The sequence below is a fragment of the Macaca mulatta genome, chromosome 8, assembly GCF_049350105.2.
Source record: "Macaca mulatta isolate MMU2019108-1 chromosome 8, T2T-MMU8v2.0, whole genome shotgun sequence".
NCBI classification, from domain to species: Eukaryota; Metazoa; Chordata; class Mammalia; order Primates; family Cercopithecidae; genus Macaca; species Macaca mulatta.
The window spans coordinates 8,302,459-8,319,803 of NC_133413.1; the positions used below are offsets into that span (position 1 = coordinate 8,302,459).

A 17,345-nucleotide genomic window follows, 5' to 3' on the forward strand; every position below is an offset into this window, starting at 1 on the left:
GAAAGTATGAGGACTTGCCAAGAAAAACATCCTGGGCCCCCACTGGACCAGGCCTGGTCCTTCTGCCCCTGTCTGCTGGCTGGAGCTCCAGCCCACCACCAGGCACCCTCCTTTCCCTTCCTGGGGTTGGCAGAGGGTTCACGTACCTGTGAGTGCCAGCCAAAGAAGCAACTTGCAATGTCCTGGGTCTCCCAGCACCTGTTCCCAGTTTCCCCTGACCACAGGCTGAAGGTGTTTTAGCAAAGACAAGGCAGGTGAATCCTCAAGTTGAAAACAGATCTGGACTGAGGGCAGGATGGGGTGAACACAATCACTACTTTTGTTTGTCCTCCCACTGAGGATCATACTCCGGTCTCTCACATGGATGCGGGGGAAGCCAGTCCAGGGAGCACAGCGGAGAGGCAGCCCAGGCTTAATCAGAGCCACCGACTGTGGGCGAGGCTCCCGCTCTTCAGGGAGCTGCCTTCTGGCCTCTGAGGCCGATCCGCCTGGGCCACCCTGCGGTCACAACTCCAGAAGACAGGAGGCAGGAAGAGGACGGCTCTACTCTCCTTATCCACAGGGTTGTCTGTGCTGCTGGCCTGTCCCTGTTCCCAAATAAGAGCAGATGCACGACAATACCTCAATAAATATCCCTGCAGATTCAGTCTGAACTTAATTCATTTCCACACACCTGGCGTGAATGGTACCCCGGGCAGGGCAGAGACAAATGAGGCACTGTAATCAGTGCCACGACATTCAGGCCAGAAGCGTTGGTAACCTGGGTCCCCTGGCTGTCCCCTGCGGTGACCCGAGCTGCTCCTGTCCTTAGCCCAGTGCCCACCTTCAGAACAGGTGGTCAAAAAAAAAATCCCATCTGCAGGCTCTGGAGGGGCAGCGCGCCCCCGCGTGGTAGGTATTGGTATTACCGGGATGCCTGCCTGGCCCAGGCCTTTCAGGCTTTGAAAAAGAGCGTTTTGGGGACTCTGTCTTAGAGCCACGCCAGCACTTTTTAGGACTGAGTTCAATCCTGTACAGACGGGGACAGGATGCTATGGAGATCTGCCCAATATCCCAGAGGAGCGGAACAAGAATGTGAGCCCCAGTTTTGGGGGCTCACTTCGTCTCTGGGCTGATCCAGTCAGATTCATTCTCAGGCCTCACAGAGACACTTTACATTGAAAAAAAGAAAAAGAAAAAACAGTCAAAAAGTAAACAAAAATTAAAAAGGGAACAGAGCAACTCTGGAGCTCGACACTGAGGACTCCAGGAGCCTGCGCCGCCTTCCCTCCCCTCCCCCCTCCCCTCCCCTCCCCTCCCCTCCCCTCCCCTCCCCTCCCCCCTCCCCTCCCCTCCCCTCCCCTCCCCTCCCCTCCCCCCTCCCCTCCCCTCCCCTCCCCTCCCCCCTCCCCTCCCCTCCCCTCCCCTCCCTTCCCCTTCCCTTCCCTTCCCTTCCCTCCCCTCCTCCCCTCCCCTCCCCTCCCCTCCCTTCCCCTTCCCTTCCCTTCCCTTCCCTTCCCTCCTTGCCTTCCCTTCATGTTTACTTCCCGGAAGCCTCAGCAAACACTCCCAGGCAGCCTGTTTTGTGCTGGGCAATGCCATAGGTACCAGTTTTTTGCCATTCCTGACAGGTGGACACACACTTCCTTTGGAGAAGTTTTACTTAAGAAGGAGATAACATTTTCCACAATTTAGATCAGCCCAGGCCCAGGGTCCACCTTAAAAATATTCAATAATACAGCCCAGGGCCCATGCGAGTGCCCTGCTGGCCGGCCCTGGACTCTGCGGAGGACTCCCTGGGGGTTCTCACCTGTACCACCCTGGCAGGGAGGAACGGGGTTCCCATCCTCCCCACCTCACCTGGTGGAGACCCCGTAGGTCCTTGGGTGAGGCTTTGCTTCCACACCCACAGGCTGCTGTGCTCTGATGGGGTCTGAGATTGAGCCCAGCTCCTTCATTTCATTTCTGAGGAAGATGAGGCCAAGAGAAGGGGCTGCTGTCTAACAGCACCTGCCCAGAAGTCCCATCCTCATGGAACCAGGCTCCAGCCCCCCAGTGCCCCTTCATGCTATTTTGTGTTTCTGGTACACAGATCTGCTGCTGTGGGTTGGTGGCACTCCTGCCTGAGAATGTGTCTGCCTGTTCTGAGGCATGGACGTTTGCTGCGTTTCACTCTGAGTCAAGGCTAATAGGGGCCAATGCCCTTCAGGAAGTCATTCCGTTCAGGGATGGAACAATGGCTCTTCCCTCTAGAGGCATGACAGAGGGCCCTGCAGAGGTGCCTGTGCCTAAGAGAGACTTACTCTGTGCACTTCCAGGGGTCTGTCTGATTGTATTTAGAAAAGAGGAAAAGCAAGAGTGAGTTTAGAAGAGGCTGCGAGAGGCCAAAGGCATGATGCCAAATATTCATTGCAACCTGAGCTGGGAATTGAGACTGGGCCCCAAAGTGTACATTCTAGGGGGCTCTTTGGAGCAGCTCGGCTCATTCAGAAGCACACTGGACTCAGGCAGCAACACAAACAGGGACACAGAGCATCTTCCCAAGCCCCCTGTCAGTCGGGAGAAAGCTTGTCATGTGGTCTCTACCCCTCAGCACGTTTGTTTTTATTATGTTTTGCATTCCTTACCTGTAATTAGTATGCACTACTCTTGGAATTAGTATTCAACAAATTCAAGCAGGATCCAGAGCTAAGCATTCAGGAATCTCCATGAGCAGGGGCCCTGCCTTGCTCCAATTGCACAGAAATATGTTTTTTAGAAGGAACATAGAAGAATGAATGCTGGCTGATAGGCATACCGAGAATGCCATTTATGAATTGCTAGCCTGGGGGAAATGTGCTTCACCTGATGATTTTCATTTTTCTTTCATTCCTAAAATGGACCTGCTTGCACCTCATTATACACACTATCAGCTTGTTGTATTCATCAATTGAAATAGCCTAAGAGTAAATGCTGGAAAACAATACTATCCTACCAAAATGTGACCTATTGGTGTTATTGCTTGAGGAGGCATAAAGGGAAAAGGGATAAGGTGCTTTACCATCTGGGTGAATAAGCAGAAGTCTAGTGCTGGGTGTGGCAAGAAAGATGTCATCAGATGGAAAACAGAGCAGCAGATTGGTTGCACTTACGTCCCTCTGAAAATCAGTTTGGAGCTTGGTTTCTAGTCTATTCCTATCTCCAGGTAATTAAGAGATATTCCCTTGACTAGGAAAGGAAAGTGGAATATCACGAAATTCTGAGACCCCTTTGAAAAGGCAGTACATGGAGAAGTAAGGAAGTTAAAAAAATTATTTTATCAGCTCTTCACCTTTGGTGCTAAATTCATTCAACAAATATTTATTGAACACCTACTATAAGCCACACATTCCTTTAAGCCCTTGGGATACTTCAAGATCCCTGCCTTCCAGGAGCTTATATTTTAGATTCCAGATCTGCCATCGGTCTTTGGCTTCTCTTTTCCTTCTTCATCTGTATTTGATACGCAACACCTATTCCAGGGATCAGAGCAAATGTCACGCTTTTTCTCACCAGAATGGCAGAAAAAAAGTCTGCAGGTCCCTTGCTGCATAAGGCAGATGGTATTTCTAATTCCCGGTGGAACATCCCCTATGGATACAACAAAAGAGAGTTGACATTTAACTCATATAGTGCAGAGAATAGGAGATGACCCCAGCCCACAGCCAAGGGTTGCTATATTCTGACAATGCTAAGTACTTTTGGAAAAGTCCCAATTTAACTGAACTTTGGCTTCTTAGCTTTAAAACAGGAACGATAATTTATATCTGATATGTTGCCAGGAGGATGATGGGGTGTGTTGTATGCATGCTCACCTGGCCCATCTAGGCCCTAAAAAGCCCATGCAGCTCTTAAATCAGGGTCCTCGAGCCTCCTGGTGAGAGATGTGCACTAGAAGGAAGCAAAGGGAGTTTTGGAAAACAGAAGTAGTCCAGAATGGGACAGGTCTTGGTCTCTAAGGAAATTAGAAGTATTAACCCATTCTCAGCTTATGGCCCAATTTTTAGTTTTATGTCCTACAATGAAAAGGAGGAAATAAAACCTGTCTCCTCACCAGGACCTGTGGGCTTGTAAGTCACTAATGACCACCTGAATTTTGTTATAACAACAGGACATTGTGCAAGAGATGGTTGGAAGAAAGATCTTACTTATGTCAGATCTGCAAATGCCACGTGCAATGACTTTAAACAGCAGCAGCAGCAGCAGCAGCAACAACAACAACAACAACACAGTGTTGGTCTTGCGTGATTATGAAAACACTCTTGCACAACATCCAACCTCCAAACGGGGTCTAATCTCTGATTCTGTATCATTGCAGCCCTGGCACAGCTTGGAGGAGACAGCAAAGTGAAGAAGGTGGGGGAGTCCATCTTTAGTCAAAACAGAAGAGCCCCCAGACTGGAAGCGTGGAGACCTGGATTCTGGTCTTATGTCTTCCAATATCTCATTATGTCTCCCTAGACAACTCATTTAACTGGTTACACTTCAGCTTGCCCATCTGTAAAATGAGTTATATGAGCAAGCAGGGGGACTATTAAAAGTTTGAAGACCTACTATGCCCATAATTATTCATTGCACAGTGGTAAATTAACACTTTCTCTGGACTTTGGTTTTCTTTTTGTAGAATATGTGGCTGCTATGGATGATCTCTGATTCCCTTCCAGCTCTGACATTTGTATGACTGTAACTTCCTTCTGAAAACTTTTCTCAGACTGCAGTGAGTGCTTCTCACTTGTATCACAGCAAACATACCCATTTGTCTTGTGTCAAGATCCTTGTAACACTTATTTAGCTTTTAAAAAAACTTCACAGGGGAGATCAAAATTGTCCAAGGCTGAGCCCCACTGTGGCCCACCTGCACCCACTAACCACATACAGACACACCTCCACACTGTCCACACAGACACACACATAAATGGAATTCCTGCACGACCTTCCCCAGGGCCAACCAGGAGACATTTACCTGAGTTTCTTCGGACCAAACAGAAAAGAACAGCAAATAGAAAAAAGACCTTCATGTTTTAAGGTCCGTTGAACCTCCCTGCCCTCCCGTGAAGGAGAGCAAATAAGATGAATGACGGAATGAAATGGAGCGGAGAAGGCACAAAGTGGGACATTTATAGGTTTTGGGGAATACTGATCAGTATGAGCGTATTTATCTGCTCTACTGAGTAAGGCTGTGGGCAGAAGGTTACTGACTACTCTTCCCTTCCTGCCTAAAAATAGACTGGCTTCCTGATATTCAGAGAAGCAGGATCAACCAAGAATTCCATATACGGATGTTGAAGAGGAAAGTGAACCAACGTTGAGGTGTGGCTACTGAGTGCCAAGCGCTGTGCCAGGTGCTAGAGACATGGTTGTGTAAAGATATATTTTCTGCCTTCAGAAAGCTGCGGTGTCCACCACAGTTGAGCCGATAAAGAGCTTATTTCCCAGCAACATGACTCCCATCTACCAACAGAAACATAGGCCCATGTGCATCAGGAGACACGTGCATGAACGTTCACTGTAGCACAGTTCCTTGCAGCCAAGAGAACGCAACCAAATAGTGTATTATGACAACAATAAAACACATAATGTATTTCCACACCACAACAAGAATAGAAAAACAAGAAGATGCGTACAACAACATGAATGCACCTCACAAACGCTATGCTGAAAGAAAAAACAAACCAGAGACAATGTACCACATTATTCCAAAAATTTGGCAAAATTCATCGATTTGTGAAAAGCCAGGACGTTGTCTACTCTGGGGGAAGACGACAGGGTCTTCTCTCATTTGATGAAGTTATCCCCTGTTGGAGGTGACAGTCTAGTGAGGAATGCAGAGAGCCCCTGGGGGCTGCAGGGCTGTGCCATCCTGGGCTGGATGCCGGGGGTTGTGAAAACAGAGTCTGCAAGGACACGATTTTTTGTGTGGGTTTATATAATGTGTGGTATTAAAACACACAGTTGATGAAGCTGCGCATTTTGCCCCTATTTGATTTTAGTCCCAGGGTCACTTAGATTTATTTTCCTTAAAATTCTCTTAAGCATAAGGGGAAAGTGAAAAGGGTGTCGTCTATCTCCCTGGGCTTCATAACAATTGCTATTAGCTTCTTATTAATCCTTCCAGAGGTGTCCCACATATATGGAAGCAGAGATGAATCCATACCCCATTTTTATGTAGGCAATAACAGACTCTAGATATTATTCTGGCCTTGCCTATATTAATATCTTGCAGAGCTTTGTTATTCTTCAGAGCATCTTCCTCATATTTCTGCAAGCTGTCTTCTGCCTTCGTTAACCTGTCTACAACAACCATATCTCACCATGAGTCTTACCTAGACATGGATTTCGAAAAAGAGACATCAAGCAGTGGCCTTGGACTTTTTGCATGGGTGAACAGTGCGAGCATGCCAAAGAGGCAGAGGCTCGGTGTTCATTTTGAACTTTCCATCTCTGGAGAGATTAAGCAGGACAGCGTGCCTTGGCAGGGACTGTGTGATTCACAGACCTTTCTGTACCTTGCAAAAGCACCTTTGAAGTTAGGACTTTAGGGGAAATTGGGCACTCCAAGCTGCTTTTGACCCTCTGCCAAAAAAAAAAAAAAAAAAAGGTTACCTTAAATGTTAGCCATGTACTAAGTAATTGTAAAATAGTTATGAATATTTGTGAGGGTCCAACTCAGTACATTAAAAAATTGATTAAAATGTGAAATTCTTTCTCTGTGGAGCATTTGTTCTGAAGACATCTCTGAAATCTCTCATTAAAAAAAAAGAAAAGAAAAGAAAAGCAGTTTCATTTGCCCCTTAGGGAAATTGGCTTCCACACCAAAATGATACCCTAACTTCAAGGACCCCAAGGAATAATGATAATTCTGAATGTATCCTGTGCACGGACAAAGTGGCTGCACGATACATGAATAATTGTTTGATAAAAACACTGAGTGTGTATATTCAAAAATTTGAGTCATTTTTTAAAAGTCACTAAGATGACTTATAGATAAAACAATAAAATGCATATTTTATACTTTATATTCATTCTTTCTATTTATACTACACCTTATTTGGGAAGGATCTAAGGTAAAGCTGGATGGCATATTTTTTCTAGCAGTACAGTCACTAATCAAATCACTGTGAAATTATAGTTTTAAAAATTTCTGTATAGTTTGGAAACAATAGACTATGTTGGAAAATAAACTCATTTGAGGGAGAAATAAATTAATAGTATCAAATTTTATCACATACCTTCTCCTCCAGACTTGAATCCATTTCCAAATCACAGATCCAGAAAGCAATCCCCAAGGAACTATTTCGTGGATAATTCTGAATAATAAGGCATATCATTTCAAAGAAATCAAAATAGAAAATCAACCTTATTGGCTAATTTTGTTAATATCTGGTCATAGGCTCATAGGTTCATCTAACTGCAGAGTCTAAAGGAAATAGAGTTCAATTTGTCTCTACATACAAGATAATTATTCTGATGTGCATCATACTCAGGAATGGAAAAGAAGAGTGTAAGGAGAAGAGAGGAAAAATACATTTGGGTTTGCAAACATTTGAAAGTAGAAAAAATGTTTTTGTATTTTAAAAAATCTTGATACAATTCAACAACAAAAAGGCAAACAACACATTTAAAAATGGACAAAGGACTTAAATAGATTTTTCCAAAGAAGAAATTCAAATGGCCAGCAAGCACACGAAAGATGCTCAATGTCATTAGTCATTAGAAAAATGCAAATCAAAACCATAATGAGCTATCACTTCACATCTACTAGGATGGTCATAAAAAAATAAAACTTCAGAAGCGGTGGCTCACACCTGTAATCCCAGCACTTTGAGAGGCCAAGGCGGGTGGATCACAAGGTCAGGAGTTCCAGACCAGCATAGCCAATATGGTGAAACCCTGTCTCTACTAAAAATACAAAAATTAGCGAGGCAATTAGCCGGGCGTGATGGTGGGCACCTGTAGTCCCAGCTACTCGGGAGACTGAGGCAGGAGAATCGCTTGAACCCCGGAGGCAGAAGTTGCAGTGTGCTGAGATGGCGCCACTGCACTCTAGCCTGGGCGACAGAGCGAGACTCCGTCTCAAAACGAAACAAAACAAAACAAAATTTCCGAAAACAGCAAGTGTTGGTGAGGATGTGGAGCAATTGTGACCTTCATATGTTGCTGGTGGGAATGTACAGTGGTGCAGCTGCTGTGGAAGTCTGGCATTTCCTCAGGAAGTGAAACAACAGGAGTTCCAAATATGGCATAGCAGTTTGACTCCTAGGTGTATACATACAAGCAGTGAGAATAGGTGTTCAAACCACAACGTGTACATGAGTGTAGTGTTCATAGTAGAATTAGTCACAACTGTCAATGGTGGAAGCAATGCAAATGTGCATCAGTTGATGAATGCATAAGCAAAGTGTGGCACATCCATACAATGCAATATTTTTCGGTCACAAAAGGAAAAGAAGTACTGCCACATTCTCCAACATGGAGGAACCTTGAAAATCTCAGATTAAGTAAAATAAGCTAGGCACAAAATACCACATATTGTATAATTTCATATATGTGAAATGTGTACAGCTGGCAAATCCAGTGGCTGCTTACTGGTGTCTCCTTTTGGGATGATAAAAAAGCTAGCTGGGGGTTCTCCCCACTTGTTTATCCTCATGGACAATGCTAATGTTACTCCTCTTGCTCCAGAGAATTTTTTTTTTTTTTTTTGGTCTTTCAAGAAAGAGGCAGGGTTTGTGTTAATGAATTTAATCTCTCTTTATGAAGGCAGACTAACTTTCCATTTTGGTCTTATTATTTGTTTCCATTTTGGTCTTATCAACTAAGGGAGATTCCCTGGGTGCAGAAGGTCATTTTCCATGACCCAGAGAGGTAAGAATAAGCCAAGTGAGAGCAGGTCAACCCTGCAGGGTTGCAGTGACCACCACACGTAGGGACAGTAAGCAAAGACTAGAAGTGATCATTATTTATGTCATGCGAGGTGCAATGGGGTAGAATTGACTGAACCTGCCCACCTGTCCCTTGCCCCGCAGACCTCAGGCATTGAGGAGAAGACAGGCTTCCTGATGACAGGGACGCTCTGGGCAATGGATGAGTCAGAAGGATCAAATCCCAGGGAAAGCTACTGGGGTGCAGGGGAGGGAAAGACACTGGGCGGAAGGTGGGCGTACAGAGCTGAATACAAGGCAGTCAGGTGTGCTGCAGTGGGTTCTGAGACAGCCTCCAGCAAGCTCCTAAGGACCTCTTCCCACTGCGGTACAGCTGGTGGCCATAAAACGTCAGCAGGGCTCCGGGGCCTGTACTAAAAAGCTGCCGTGAGAAGAACAAAGAATGCATAACTAATGGAATTGCTGACTCAGGACTGACCTTGAGAACCCATTATATTTATTCAGTTGTCTCCAAGCAGGATGGCAAATTATTTTTTTAATGACTGTAATTTTTATTTATTTTTATTTTATTTTACTTTAAATTCTGGGATACATGTGCAGAACGTGCAAGTTTGTTACATAGATATGCATGTGCCATGGTGGTTTGCTGCATCTATCAACCTGTCATCTATGTTCTAATCCCCGCATGCATTAGGTATTTATCCTAATGCTCTCCCTCCCCTTGTTCCCAACCCAGCACTGCAAATATTATAATACCAAAGAATGAGAGGAAAATAAAATCAGTTTCTACCTGTTTTTTATGAATCCCAGATAGGCTCCAAAATCTCTCTGGGTAACATGCTTTAATGTCATATCATCTTTTAAAAATTTTTTAATTTATTTTTTACTCACCACTATACAAACAAGGAGTCTTATCATCTTACTGCCCAGGAAGTGCTTTCTTCTGTTAAATCTGTGAGTTTCTGGGTGCAACTTGAGTCTACAACAGAATGTCTTTGCCTATAATTAAGGGATATATTTGTAAATACATATATATTTATTTTTAGGCACATTAATTTTGTTCTTACAAATGTATATTTAAATTTTAGGAGTAATTCAATAACTTGATGGTATTTTTAAAGGTATAAATGTCTAAAAGTCGCCAACAATTTTAAGATTAGAAACTTTATTGTTTTTGAACATACTTCTTACAGTTAATTTTATATCGAATATGTGAACATTGGTATCATAATTTTTAGGACAGATACATATTTTGAAAATGTTATGCATTTTCATGGTTTTTCACTGTGTTATATTTATGATACCTAAGGAATATGTAATATCTCTGAGTAGATGTATTATACTTTGCTGATACAGTGCTCTATTTGGAATATTTTAGAGTTTTTTAGGTTTCTCATTTTTTTTTTATTTCCTAGGATAATTTCTGAGCAGAATAACTGAAACAATGGGAATAAGTATTTTATGTCTTACATACATATTAAGATTGCTTTACGAAGAGGTTATTTAAATTACCACTGCTTCCGGTTTTGTATGTAAGTACTAGTTTCACATACCTTCATTATCGCCAGGTGTCAGCCCTATGTGAGTGTGCCCGTATGTAAGTTGATTAAGGAACAGCTTTGTTCAGAAAAGAAGCCTGGAAAGGTGGCATTCTTTAAAGGGCTCTGTGTGCCTTGCTTTTTCCTATGCTGAGCCCCGGGATCCTGATTGTTACCCAGATACTTGTATTTAGGTTGGTGCAAAACTAATTGCGGTTTTTGACCATTATTTTCAATGGCAAAAACTGCAATTAGTTTTGTAGCAACCTCATAAATAACAATATTTGCAGGAATTTTTAATTTATGGGAATTAAAGAAAGCTGCAAAGAGAATAGTGACCTCAAAGTTTTGTGATATGCAGTTTATTATTAATTAACTTGAGTTTAAAGTAATTACCACTGATGAAGATTTTACGGACAGGTTAGGCAAATATCATTATTTCTTCCCTATGTATTTATTAAAGATATCCATGAAACTTCTTTTAAGTAGAGATACTCTACAGAAAATTTTAAGACAAACAGCAGATTCTACCCACATTGATTCTTTGCCACCTCTCAAGCCTACCCTACCAAAGCAATCCTCCACAGTTGGTCTGCTTGAGCAAGTAGATGTTAGCAGTCAGTGTAAAACTAGCAGAAGTGAAATCAGCACTTTTAAAAACTGGAAGAGACTTAACTGAACTGGAATATGTGCTATGTCAATGGAAAAATGCAGTTTTAAAAAAATCAATGTGTATTCCTAATGAGATTTGAGAAACTATGGTCAGCAAAATGAGAATTAGGTCCCATGAGAAAGCCACACGTTGAGAAAGAAAAAGACTATTTGCAAATGTAAGACTCTTTAACAATAAATAAAAATCTAATAACTGAACCTCAAAATCCAAAAATAGTAAAAAAAATAGAAGGGCTCTACAGGAAGAGAAACTGATAAAAATAAATATCTGCAAAGTAGAGAACAAAAGGGAAAAACATGAAAATTATGGTTGAAAGATAATGAGAGGATATTTCAAGGATAACTGGGGTTTAAACAGGAGGCATTCCAGAGAAAAGGAAGATAATTGATGGAGGAAATAATATGTAAGGTTAGATATAAAAGGAGCACATATACATGGATAAGAATAAAGTAGTAACCGGGCCGGGCACAGTGGTTCACGCCTGTAATCCCAGCATTTTGGGAGGCTGAGGTGGGCGGATCACCTGAGGTCAGGAGTTCAAGACCCGCCTGCAACATGGAGAAACCCCATCTCTACTAGAAATACAAAATTAGCTGGGTGTGGTGGTGCACACCTGTAATCCCAGCCACTTAAGTAGGCTGAGGCAGGAGAATCGCTTGAACCCAGGAGGCGGAGGTTTCGGTGAGCTGAAATAGTGCCATTGCACTCCAGCCTGGGCAATAAGAGTGAAACTCCATCCAAAAATTAAAAAAAATAAAAATAAATAAAGTGTAACCCAATAAATTATTAAATTTTACAGAAGAGAAAAAATGATCAATAAAGAAATGAAAAAATGCTCAACTACACAGTAATCAAGGGTGTGCCAGACTGACATCTGCAAGATGGTGGAATCAGAGGCTCCAGCCTTTCCTTCCTTCCACAGATACACCAAAGAAATAGCAACACACAGATCAGTTCTTTCTGAGAGAAAGCCAAAGACTAGTTGAAAGACTACTACACATCAAGCAACTGAGAAAATATTCATGTGAAAAGAGGTGGGAAGAGCTGAGGCACACTCCCAGCACAATCCCTATCCCAGGCATAGCACCTTACAATCAACCGGTAAGGAAGTCCCAACTCCTAGCTTCTCCCTGAAGAGGGAAGGCTTTGGACCACACATACAGTACCCTGACCTTTATGCTTCCCACCCAGGGATTTGGCTCCTAAATCGCGCAGCCTGGGGTTGATAGATCTGGCATCTGCAGGTCTCCCTAAACCACAGATGCCAAAGAGATGGTTGGACACAGATTTGCAAGCACTTTTGGCAGCTGTCTCCCTGGGCTCGGGCCAGAGCAGGCAGGCAAATGCCCACCTCCCGGTTTCTACCTGCAAGGGCTTTATCTACCCATTTTCCCATCTGCTGCCTGAGGGTTGACTTCTGCATCTGGGAGCCAAAGGGGCAGGGTAAACAGTAGACCTGTGGGAGCCTGAACAGAGATATAGATAGGCACTGTGCCTGCTCTTCCCCACTAGCTCCAGCAAAAAATCCAGGTCTCCAACTTCTCCCTAGAAGGAGAATACATCAAGCATAGTTTTATAGCTGCCACCTGGGGGACTGGCTCCTAAATCACTTATCTCTGTAAGTGAATGTGAGGCAGGAGAATTGCAGAGGAAACTGGAAGTTGGATAAAGGGCAGAATGAATAAAAGCAGAAACAGAAGCAAGGTGAAGGGGTGGGTGAGCAAGAAGCAATATAAGAGGCAGAAGTGAAGCAGCCAAAACAAAAAGTAAGATAAAGAAGAGAGCAAGGACCCCATGGCCAGCAAGATCCAGACCAAACCAGGAAGTGGCAGCTCTTCAGAGACAGGCATGCGCATTAAAGAGAAAAAGTATCCTTAACAGGACCCCGTATGATAATCAGCTCATTAAAGCGTATGCATATGGATTGCATATCATGCATGTACTTAAAATTATAGGCTGGAGACAACACACAAGCCCGCAGAGGCTAAAGTAACTAAGCAACACACCTATCAATCAAAAGGCAAGCACCGCCTAAAGATAAGGCAGCCTTGGGAACAGAAGGAAAAAAAACACAAAAAAAGACCCAAGTACACCGAAGTCATGCTGATCCCATTTGGCAGAAGTCAGCCCACTCTCCCCTCTCCGGGAGTGTAATACTGGGCTTCACACACTTTTGCTTCTTGCTTTGCTCTTTGAGTATCACATCCAGTTCTTTGTTCAGGACACCAAAAGCCTGGAAATGCACAGCACCATCGGTTCATAGATGGGGCTCTGCGTTTTGTGTCTTCTAAGGCCACGAAAAACAAACGGGTAGTTTTAAAGGAGCACAAGAGGACTTCCAGTGGGTATTCTTCCAGCTTTAGCACAAAGAGAACAGGCCGTAACTCCCAGCTCCCAGTCTCTCCCCAGAAGGCATTTGCCTGCACGCTCTCAGCCGCTGCTAGAGAACAGGGCTTTGAACCGGCCTGCGCGTAGTTGCTGATGGGGCTGACGGAGAATGGGTTTGACCACACACCTAACATCCTGACTACATTCCACAGTACTTAGAACAGAATGGACTCCATTGCACAGAACCTAGAATAGAAGTAGGTATTCAAAAAATAGTTTTTAAAATAAAAGAACAAATTATTTGAATTCTTTCCAATGAAAGTTTATTATATCCACATTTACTAGCACAAATTGACAACTTGTGTGATTTTGAAAATTCTGTTTGTGTCAAGCTATATCATCTTCTTTAAGATCACGGGTAGCATTTTTGCCATTTATTTTGCCACAATAAAATACTTGAACTGTCTGGCACAAGTGGCAATACCTCCGCTCCCCGCTGCTCAGGCACTTCCGCAAAAAACCTGCACCTGATTGGACAACGTGGCCCAGGAGAACCGGTAAGTGGCAGAGCTTTGTTTCTATACCAGCGACATCGGTTTTAATGTAAACAGCACGCGTCTTTCTTTTTCGAACAGTAGCCTACTTGCGTTTCCAGATAATTACAGTATTCTTGACAGAAGCCTTCACTTCTCTTGCAGTCGACAATTCTTAAATCTGATTCAACTTCTGCATTAAAAAAAAAAAAAATCCAACATTAGCTTCTTAAGACCATCTCCAGAATCAAACTGTGGTCATTACAGCCCTGAGGGACAGGGCGGGGTGGCATGGATATGAAACAGCTGTCCATAGTTAATAGCTTCAAGTTCCAAACTAAAACATCAGCTCCAGATGTATAGCTCTTCCCTGCTAAATCTCCTCTAACCAAAGGAAGGAATAATCCTGTCTCATAGGAATACCGTTAGACTAAATAACACATGCCTACTATTGCACCTGTTTATATTTGTTGTGCAACAATTGAGTTTTCTTTTTCCCTTCCCTTGGGAGGAGATCCAGATGAATGAGTCCTTTGGAACTGAGGGCCAATTAGAAAGGGATGGGAGGTTAGGTAGGATACTGCAGGTGTCAATATTAGCAGGACATTATTTGCTGGATGACACAGCAATTTGCCGACACACTCCTGTCTTTCTTACTCTTGCTCACTGAGCTGCTAACCTAGTTCTCCCTGTCTTACGATCAGCAATGAGCTTGGGATTAAAGAAGCATCTTGGAAACTACAGGCTCCTCCAGGCCCTTTTGGATTTGTAGCTGGTCCTGTCCAGGGGTTTGGGGGTTGACCAGAAGCCTGGCCCTTCTGGAAGAGTCCAGATGGGTGGCTGTGGACTCAATTGCCCCTTGAAATTTCCTGCTACTTCCTCGCCTAAGTAGACTGATAATACAGTCTATTCTCTGCCCCCATCCTCGGGAAGCATTTTCCAGACTGCAATGGACACCTGGCACTTAGCAGGTATTCAGTAAATTCCTGTAGGGTGGAACGACCTCCAAAGCTAACGGCATGGGGTTGCAACCTGGCAGGAAGCCACGTTTCCACCAGCGTCTCCTCTGGCTCCTGTTCTTGGAGGAAGTCAGCAATTAGACGTGGCCTCAGATAATTTGCCTTTTGGACCCTCAAAACTTCCATGTTCCACGAGGCCCTCAGTGATCCAGCCCCAGGGGAAGCTGTGTGACCCCAGGGCCTCCCTGACAGGCAGGGCAGCCCAACGCACCCACACCATGTCTTCCTCAAACAATGACTGCTCACCCACCTGACCAGCACAGACACCTTCCCATCTATTTGTTCCCTTTACATCTCCCCAGTGGATGCACTTGTTTCCCGTGTTGGTCCCCGACTCACCTGGGTAATAGGGGATGCGCCGTATTATGGGGGCCCGTTTCACTGGGTGGCGTAGCAGCTGAGACCTGTTTGTGCCTTGCCCAGTGGCTCCTTCCCGGAGTTCTCTGAGAGCCTCGGTGGCTGAGTGGTTAACATGTCTGGCTTGGGACAATCCTGTGCAAGTGGAAACACATGGCTGAGGATGCTCTGAGGCCTCCTCCTGGAAGACCCGTCAGCATGAGGTACCTACGCTCTACCAGGTGAGTGAGTGTGGGTGACTGGGTGGGGGAGTTGGGAGGGATGCTAGTATTCCATGTGTGTGCACATTTGTGCACATGTGTTGTATGCGCCTGTGTGTAGAGAGAGAAGGTGAATGACGTGTAAGAAATGTATGCCATGAACAGTGAGTCTGAGCACCTCAAAGCCAGTGCAGCCAGAGAATGTATTTCAAGCGTCACTAATGCAGCTGTTAAGATTCCCTAAAATTAATATTCTTCTCTGTAAGGGAAAGGGGAATGTTAAAAGGATAAGAAAATGGAGTCGGGGTGGGACCCTCTCCCCTGGGAAGCAAGTGCCATCAGCCAATTCAGAGTGCCATTGATGAACCCAGTTCAGAGACCTGAAGCTCCACCAGGAATGTGTGCTCCCAGGACTGCATCTCTCCCTGCCCAGCCTGAACTCCCATACCCCAGATGACCATTGCAGAGAGATTCTAGCACCCATGCCTGGGTCACCTTTCCATTTTACCTGGAAACAGCAGAGCCACAAGGAGAAGGCTGGTGAAGAACGGGAGCAATCGTTGCCTCATGTCTGCCAAGAGGACTGCAAGCCAGAAAGCACCCCGGGTGGGTGGGCAGGCAGCGGGGCTCCTTTGATGGAGTGGAGCTGTGTGTGTGGGCCCGGAGCGTGGGAAGAGCGGTGCCCCAGAATGACTTCTCATTCTCAAAGGACAATGTGGACGTGCTACTATCCCACTGCTGGTGGAACAAACACTTGAGTCACGTATTTCAGGAAGTAATTAATATGCCTGAATGCCTTGGATGGGTTTGGTGAATAAGGAAGAACAGAGAGAGAGTAATGAAGAACAGAGAGAGAGTAAGGAAGAACAGAGAGAGAGTAACAGAAAGATTAAGGCATGGAGGGGCAGAACAAACATGAATTAACATAAAATTGCCAATGTTCTCAAATGCTTCTCAAAAGCCCCCTGATGTTCATGAGAACAGGGACATAAATAAACTGCCATGTTGATTCTATCCTGTCTGCCAAACGTTTTTATTTTAGTATTAAAAATCATGCATAAGACATACAACAAAACCAGTAGGACCTGGTTTTACAAACTCTCCCTTCCTGAAGTTATACAGAGAGTTCCAAGGCTGCTCAAAATGTTATTTTCTTGTTCTTCTCCTCCCTGAGTCTCTCTCCCGTTTCTTGGTCCCCTCCACTTCTCCTTCCTCGCTTTGGACCCCCTTCCTTTCTATTTTAACTTAAATTTGAGTTGTCTTGATTTTTTTCTCCCCTTTCCATTCTCTTTACCCCCAGACACCTCCTGTTGATGTCACTGGGTCCAATTCAATTCTTTAAAAAAAAATCTGTGTTTGAGCCTTGGTTTTCTCCTCTTGTAATATCCAAGCAGAGGGCTTGTCTTCCCTTCTCCTTCATCTCTTTAAACATTTTAACCAAGTGTGTGTTTCTTATTTGGCTGCATGAGCTCAGACATACATGTAACCCAGACAGGCTGCTCTGGACTTAACTAAAGGGATGAAGGCTTTGGTTGAAGAGTTTTGTATTCACCTAATATCCAATATAACATCAGCGATATCTGGAAAAGGTAGTACTTTTCTCATATGTCTCATTTGCATGTGCATTTTAATCCAGACAGAGAAAACAACTTAGGTCATTTGTGTAAATAAAAATACTTATTCTCTACCTGGAGAAAGCTGGAAGCAAATGGAGAAAGAGGCAGCAATGACAATAGAGACCTGGGCATCCAGGGAAGCACCAACGAAGGACAGAAGGTTTGCAGCTGCGGACAAGTGCGCACAGCAGCTGCCCTGGCA

General features: G+C 44.2%; 1 protein-coding gene across 14 annotated transcripts; it reads right to left on the reverse strand.

The window, feature by feature from the left end:
• Positions 1–296: 296 nt before the first annotated feature.
• Positions 297–16,262, reverse strand: SPAG11B (sperm associated antigen 11B). Of its 14 annotated transcripts, NM_001037282.2 has the most exon segments (7): positions 3,291–3,588; positions 3,813–3,888; positions 7,227–7,304; positions 9,771–9,878; positions 14,062–14,144; positions 15,310–15,462; positions 16,036–16,119. In NM_001037282.2, coding segments are annotated over 6 exon segments (543 nt in total). In that variant the 5' UTR covers positions 16,097–16,119; the 3' UTR covers positions 3,291–3,588; positions 3,813–3,828.
• Between the last annotated feature and the right edge of the window lie 1,083 nt (positions 16,263–17,345).